General features: G+C 40.7%; 1 protein-coding gene across 3 annotated transcripts; it reads left to right on the forward strand.

The window, feature by feature from the left end:
• Positions 1-1,693: 1,693 nt before the first annotated feature.
• LOC115675227 (probable 2-oxoglutarate-dependent dioxygenase SLC1) lies at positions 1,694-5,923 on the forward strand. 3 transcript variants are annotated; one of them, XM_030597821.2, is made up of 4 exons: positions 1,694-1,855; positions 2,306-2,842; positions 3,948-4,326; positions 5,389-5,923. In XM_030597821.2, exons 2-4 carry the CDS (start codon positions 2,340-2,342, stop codon positions 5,632-5,634), a joined length of 1,128 nt encoding a protein of 375 aa, XP_030453681.1. In that variant the 5' UTR covers positions 1,694-1,855; positions 2,306-2,339; the 3' UTR covers positions 5,635-5,923. The 3 variants fall into 3 exon arrangements, with proteins under 3 accessions (XP_030453681.1, XP_030453683.1, XP_030453680.1); XM_030597823.2 differs by lacking the exon at positions 1,694-1,855 and having other exon boundaries at positions 1,973-2,842; positions 5,304-5,528; XM_030597820.2 differs by lacking the exon at positions 1,694-1,855 and having other exon boundaries at positions 1,976-2,842.
• Positions 5,924-7,725: the final 1,802 nt, after the last annotated feature.

The following is a 7,725-nucleotide window of genomic DNA, read 5'->3' on the forward strand; positions in this document are numbered from 1 at the left end:
TCGGTACATGCATCATGTCTATTAGCGTACGCACCACCCCATCGTGCATTCGAATCAAAACTATCATTATCCCCATAACCTTGCAGGCCACATTATTCCCCATCAGAACTCTACCGCCATCTATAGTCTAGTAAGTAGTAAACTAGTTCCTATGAGGCATCATATGGTAAGAACATCTCGAATCTAGCACAAATTTGTCTCCTGACAAACTAGTGGTCATACGCAAGACAATCTCTGCATCACTGGTGCTCTCCTCAGCAATTTCGCCACACTACTTGTGGCATTCGCCTGTCACCTTGGTTTCTCAGCTTCAGAAAGCTTCTCCCGATGTGCCTCTCCTCGTGACACTAAAAGCACTTTATGTGTCCCTTAGATTTTCTATGGTGCAACTTTGACTTGCTTTTACCTCTGCTACTACTGGACCCCCAACGTTGATCTCTACCTCGAATTACTAGTTCCCACGCTACATCTAGACTATCATCTCGCACATTTCTCTGCTACACTTTAAAGAACAAGGCGTACTTTGCCGCTTTCAAGATAATCGTAGTGCGCCCATGTAGCAATGAATCAGTAAAGTGTTCCCGGTAAAGAAGCTAACAACATCATGCCTTGCTTTTCATCATCTACAATCTTACCGACATTCTTTAAAACCATCATGAGTTTTTTAAACTCATTTAGGTGGGATCTAATAGACGTACCTTCAGTATATCTAAACTAAAACATCCTCTTCAACATGTACAAGTGATCCTTCGAACTCTTCGTTACATAGAGTGCTTGAAGTTTTGCCCATAATACCGCGACGTCCTTCTCCTCGACTACTTTTATTAACATCTCATCCGGAAGGTTCAACAGGATTATACTCCTTACCTTTCTCATTAGCACGTCCTTTTCATCATCTTTCATTGTTTCGGGCAACTTATTCTTACCCTCCAATGTTTTGGCCAAACCTTGAGTTGTTAATAATGTCTCTATTTTGATGCACCAAAACCCAAAGTTGTTCCTCCCATTAAACTTTTCAATTTCTACTTTTGCTCCATACATAATTGCAACAACAGAATTTCCTGATAATAATCAACTGTGAGCAATTGTAAACTTTGATTCTTCAATTATAGTGGATTATTAGCTACTAGCTCTCCCTATGGATGTGGGTAGCAACACTCGGACCGATCCACGTAAATGTTTGGTGTTCTTTATTGTTTCTCGTTTATTTCTTTGGTACTTTCGCATTGACTTAAATTGCAAGATCTCGGTTAGCTTTCGCGTTCGTTAATATTACAACAAAATTAATGCTGGAGAGGTATTCCAGAGTTGATAGGGGGAGATAACAAAGGACGCGGGAATGTAAATTACATGGAATTCGGTTTTAGCTAATAATGGATATTGGGGGCTAATTTTTTGAGCATCCAAATAATTTTCAGCAAACGTGGTAGTCACTATATTGAGTTAACGTACGGCGAATAATTTAAGAATTACCATAAAGAACCGCGTGAGTTGGTGCAAATCTTTTAATCAATGAAGGAAGGACTAAACCCAGAACAGAGCTTATAATCATGATTAGATATAAATTACGAGACAATGACACTGGAAGTCCATTGGCATGGACTGGGTCTATGTAATACGTCCCTACAACCTCGTGGCCTCTGACTGAGAAGAACTTCTTTGTCAACGGCAGCGCTTGTTTTACATGGAACCGGAACCAATTCCTCTGGATTCTCAAAACCTTAGGCTGGTTTCATCAAAACCTCCTTGCCCTGTGCTCCCTGCTGTTCCCTCCCATCACGCCTATAAATCACCACGCTCCCTCTCTATCTATCTCCCCACCACCACCAACTCCTCCATTTTCAGTTTTTACCAGGTCTCTCTCTCTCTCTCTCTCTCTCTCTCTCTCTCTCTGGCACGTCTTAGAACTTTGTTTCATGGAAGACATTTTGGGAAGGTACTTGATGCCATGTTGTTGGTATAGGCACTCGCTCTCACACGTTCACAAGGCGTCCACCACAGGTTTGTAAGTCCTACACAGCGACAGGGCCGATAGGATTGGGGAGGGCCCTCGTCCCCGCTGGCCACTCAATGGTTAATGTAACTTTGTCAAATGTGTTTTACGTAACTTCAAGATTAAGCTTTGTAACATTTTGAGATTGATCTGTTTATCGTAGTTCTTTGCACCACGCGCCTCTGGACTTTCTTTGTCCTCCCCTAGAAATTCACGTTTGAAAGACGAACCTTAGCGAAATCTTGGTCTCAAAACTTGTTGGAGCGCGTTTGAACATGGACTTCTTTTGACTATAATCATCATGAATCACAGCCTCAAGATATAGCATAACTTCATCGGTCCTTCGATGGGCGCGGTCAAAGATCAGGGACCAACACCGACAGAGAGCCAATTCCAGCACGGCGTGAAGCATCTTCACGAGAGTGGCCTCAAAAGACTGCCGACCAAGTACATACTGCCCCTCCAAGACCGGCCGAAACCCGAGCCCGCCGAGCCGAGCCTGAAGCTCCCCGTCATCGACCTCGCACAGCTGCAGGGCCCAGCCCGGCCGGGGGCCATCGCGTCCATCGCCGATGCGTGCAAGAGGTACGGCTTCTTCCAGGTGGTCAACCACAGGGTCACGAGGGGCACGGCGGAGGGCATGGCGGACGCAGGGCGGAGGTTCTTCGGGATGCCCTTCGAGGAGAGGGCCAAGTACATGTCGGCGGACATGTTCGCGCCGGTTCGCTACGGGACGAGCTTCAACCAGAGGAAGGACGATGTGTTCTGCTGGAGGGATTTCCTGAAGCTGACGTGCGAGCCCATGCCGGACGTCCTTACGCACTGGCCTGCTTCCCCTGCTGACCTGAGGTTCGCATATCCCTTACCAGTCGTTGAATAGAGCTAACTTATTTTCAATCTTCATTTATGCTATGTGACGTCACTTTACAAATTAATAGTGTCGTGTGACAGTATGCCATTAAAAAGGTCCATCTATTGCGTTAGTTAAATTTTAATTAGTATAGTATTATATATCATTTTTGGTTAAGCCCGTGTTGGTGACGCATGAATACTGCCATGCATGTTGTTTGTATCTATTTAGATAATAAAAAGAAGAATCTTAATGTAAGTCTGAATTTTTCTGACAACGTGATTAATTAAATTTCTTAAAAAGAGGACTATGCCGTGTCTCTTCGAATTGGTAAGGCTTGTACTCGAATTTATCGGGAAAGGTTGAAACCTCACACACGTCTTGTTACACTTTGATTATTATTTAGGGATTAAGTATATTTGAAGTCATAAAACTTGTGACGAAAGTACAATTAAGTCCTTAAATTTTTAAAAAGTGCAATCAAGTCCTATAACTTGTCAAACTGATCCAATCAAATCTTTCTATTTATTGCAGTTTTTTAAAAGTTTTAAGACCTGATTGTATTTGCGTGATAAGTTTTAGGATTTGATTGGATTTCCACCTCAAATTTTGATAATCACCCGTTCGAATCTCATCAATTGCGTGTAAACTATTAGGATCGATTTCACCAACACATGCCCAATGTCTGGACTAGATGATCAAGTCTCCATGCTTATGCCTCCAAAAAGAAATTCCAAATAAAACAAAAATAATTGACAAAACGTAAATGTCTCTCCTCTCTCCCCCGTGGACATGATTTGTCAACAATATTTCTAGGCAGTGGACTTGATTTGTTTACACTATTTTCTAGACGCGTAAGTAGTTTCTGCACAAAGCAATATTAAATCGAATCATAGGCTGTGCCTTGTGGCTATTCTTCACACGCAAATTGAATTGAATTAGATTCAGCTGCAGTCTCCCATATATATATATACTAGGAACTCCGCCTTTAAATTTGCAAACAATGTTTGTGGATCGGTGGCCTCTATTCGGCATAAAAAAAAAGTGTACAAATCTGATACAATATTACGTTCTTATTGTATATTTTTGTGAGACTGCTATTAGGAAAGTGGCGGCTAGCTACGCGAAAGAGATCCGGGACTTGTTTCTGGTGCTGATGGAGGCCATCTTGGAAGGCCTGCATGTGTCCAATACAGAGGAGAGGAAGAAGATGAAACCTGGGAACGAAGGAGGAGAAGAAGATGATGGTGATGATATCATGGAGAAGTTAAAAAATGGAAGCCAACTCATGGTGGTGAACTGTTTCCCTCCATGCCCGGAGCCTGATTTGACGCTTGGGCTGCCTCCACACTCCGACTATGGCTTCCTCACCCTCCTCCTCCAAGATGAAGTCCAAGGCCTGCAGATTCAGTTCCAAGAGAGGTGGGTCACTGTGGAACCCATCGAGAACGGGTTCGTCGTGAATGTCGGCGACCATTTGGAGGTGGGTATTCACAAATAAGCAACGTTAAGTAAGAATCGAGCTTGAGATCAGCGCATTTTTAATTTGATCAAAGGTAGGGTTTAGTAAAAAAATCATCTCCTTGTTGCATGAGACCTAGCGCTTCTAGCCTTTTACTAAGTAAGAATCGAACTTGAGATCATCGCATGCTTTTTGAAGTGCAATCCCTTGAGGTTACTAAGTAATAAGATGATGTTTAATTGGGTGATTAAATAATTGGAACTTATGCACAAGATAGGTTATTTGCACAAAAGCATATTAGCACTCTAGCATTATAAGATGTTTTTTTTTTTGTATTTTTTCTTGTTCTCATTAATAAGGAGGAAATTCATTCTCAAACCGGTCCGCTAGTCAGTAAAGCCTCTCTAAGCATGGTGAAATTATTGTGTATGTGGAGTCCACAAACACTAGAAGACACTCCTCAATGGCACCTACCTAAGTTTCCTAAATTTGAGATTGTGAGCATTTTTCTTCTCCACTACATATAAGAACAATTTTTCCTCGTGGATCCCACTTTCCTTGTTTATGCTAGAAAGGTAGTTGTAATTTTGATCACTAAATTTAAAAAAATGGATATGGTTTTTAATTATTACGAACATCATTAATGGGAATGCAAATAAGTCATACGTATATGTGTATACATGTAGGTTATGTTAACCAATGTTTTTGGGACACTTGATAGATATACTATATTAAAGAGGTTCACCTTTTAAAATAATGATTACCCAATTAACAAAACAAGTTTATCTATTGAAGAATGTAATATTTTCTTACCTAGTAACTTGACAAGTAGGCGAGGCAGGCACTCATTAGCACAATCACATCTATCATTTGATTAGAATAATTCGTCAATGAATTTTATTTATCAAATTCCATCCATTTCTCTTGGGAAAAGAATTAGCTTGTCATGGCAAATAATTAAAAAGGCACTTTTCTTTTCATTCTCCCACTATCTCCAGTTTTCACTTGGAAATCTTCCATTTACGTAGTGATAAAAGTAATTCATGCACAAAACATACAAATAAAACCTCGATTTTGTGACAGATTTTCAGCAATGGGAGGTACAAGAGCGTTCTCCACAGAGTCCTCGTGAACTCTGAGAGATCTCGAATCTCAGTGGCTTCCTTGCACAGCCTTCCTTACGAGTGCATGGTGAGGCCGTCCTCGAAGCTCATCGACAAAGCGAACCCAAAGCGCTACAAGGACACCAACTTCGGGAGCTTTCTCGAGTACATATCGTCTCGCGAGCCAAAGAAGAAGAAATTCTTGGAGACCCGGAAGTTGAATTGATCTTGAAAAGTATAGAAGAGAATCCCTAGTGGACAAGTTGGAAGGAGACTCTGTGTACTTTGACTTTTTGCAGCATCAATTATTTGGTATTGATTGGTATAGAGTCAATATTACTATTTTCTTCCGCCTCTTCTAGTCTTTGTTGTTTTTCTCCTCATTATAAAGCTCCAAAAAGTCTTCATATAGGTGAAATTGTTCAAGTCAAAACATTCACCAATCCAAATCCCATCACCTATATTTGCTAAGTCCTCTTATGAGAACGGTGGTTCTAAAAAGATTTGAGTTTCAAGGTGATGATTGTTGACACCTGATTTTTAGCTCATTTTTTCATATTTTCAAAAATCTCAAAATTAGAACTACGAATCTTGGCCAAGCTTAGAAACCTACTGCTAAACCAAAAATAAATTTTTAGCATTTTCCTGCATTTTTTCCTTAATTTCTTTTAGTCAAAATAAGTGAGAAAATCAAGAAAAATAGCAAATGAAATCAAAAAATTTCATAAAAATAGTCATTAATCTTATTTTAAATCCAATTTCATTAATACATCATCAATTTTGAAAAATCTCAATCGGGTATATGTTTTTCCCAAAATTGAGCAAAATCAAACTCGAATTGAACCAAAAATGCATTTCAATCTTTTCTAGTCATTTTTAAGTCATAGTGTCTTCACAACAAATGATTCTGGGACCTTGAATTACATAGTGGTCGGTCCAATTGCTCAATTTGTCAAAGAAATCAGAAAACCCCAAAATTCAATTAAAAATTAGAAATTTTGAGTCCAAATTGGGAATCGTGCCCAATATGAAATTGTCGAACCATGAGACCACCATTTCTAGGGTTAATCATATGTGGGTAATTCAATTTTGGCACCAATTTTGCCTAATCAGGTCATTAAGACATTGAATTGAACAAAACCCTAATAACCTGAATACAAAAGTTTGAAAATCTTGGACATGATTATGACAAAAATTGGGAAAAATCATATATTTGGGTTCAAAATATGATGAGGAATTCAATTTTGGGTTTAAATCTGAAAAATTGGGTTAAAATCGTGTCGAATTTATGAATTTAGACCAACCCGGGTCTGTCGGGTCGACCGGGTCAACCCAACCCGACCTGGGTCGATCACCTTCTTCACCCGGTTTACCTAGAATGCCCATTAAACCCAGAAAAATATCTTTAGCCCCGCGACTTTGCCGACCTTCTCCGATCAAATTAGCATGTTTTAATCGAGTTGGCCAGCTGAGATTCTCCAGCTGGCGCTAGGGAATCGATCCAACCGATCGAAAGTCGGTTCTAATGAACTTTAGGCGGGAATTTTGATCAACAAAAAGCTAGAAAAAAAATAGAACAAAGAGAGGAAGCTGTTCGACGAATTGCCGAAGAGAGAGGAGAGAGAAACAGACGCGAAAGAGAGTTTTCTAGAGGGAGAGTGAGTTGAGGCTTCCCGGACCGAGCGATCGGTGCTTTTCCGACCAGAAAAGCACCGGCAAATCGGCCCAGGTGGCGAGCCTCCTCACCTGGAACAGGCGGCCCAAAGCTAGTCGACTAAGCCTGAAAATTGGGCTCGGTCAATGTGCCTCGAGCCATTCCGGCGAATCCAAAGTCATCATCTTGAAGACGAAGTGTCCAGGAAGAGCTTTGTGATTGGAGATTGTCCTGGAAACACCTTTTGATCATCAAACGAAGCAGATAAAAATCGATCACGGTCACAGTTTTTCCAGAATTTCCAGAACTGAGTTCTATGCTCATGTGATTTCGTTGATGATTTTTTCACATTTTGATGTTTAAAACATGTTTCTGATCACATTTTGTGTTGTTTGATTGCATTTTTGGGCATTAAACGTGTATAAACCGAGTCGACCGTGCATTTGACCACCTCGCCGGAGTTCGAAGGTCTTCGCCGGAGTCTCGTCGTGACCTTAAGCCACTCAAGTTAGCCTCCCTTAATCCCTATTTGATGTTTTGAATCGTTGTTTTGATCGATCTAGATGGCTAGGGCGGTTAGAATTAGGATTTGCATTATGAAAAAAACTTGCCAAAAACAGTTGCGAATTAGGTTTTTTTGACCGATTTTTTTCGCCGGCCGGC

The sequence above is a fragment of the Syzygium oleosum genome, unplaced genomic scaffold, assembly GCF_021117445.2.
Source record: "Syzygium oleosum isolate NSW1041296 unplaced genomic scaffold, Sole_v2.1 Sole_v2.28, whole genome shotgun sequence".
Lineage (NCBI taxonomy): Eukaryota > Viridiplantae > Streptophyta > Magnoliopsida > Myrtales > Myrtaceae > Syzygium > Syzygium oleosum.

What these genes read in the sequence shown, in the direction of transcription:
- LOC115675227 (XM_030597821.2), top strand. Translation starts at nt 2,340, where the DNA reads ATGGGCGCGGTCAAAGATCAGGGACCAACACCGACAGAGAGCCAATTC. An exon ending in GCTTCCCCTGCTGACCTGAG is followed by an intron (nt 2,843 to 3,947) that starts GTTCGCATATCC and finishes GACTGCTATTAG; the next exon opens with GAAAGTGGCGGCTAGCTACG. An exon ending in ATGTCGGCGACCATTTGGAG is followed by an intron (nt 4,327 to 5,388) that starts GTGGGTATTCAC and finishes ATTTTGTGACAG; the next exon opens with ATTTTCAGCAATGGGAGGTA.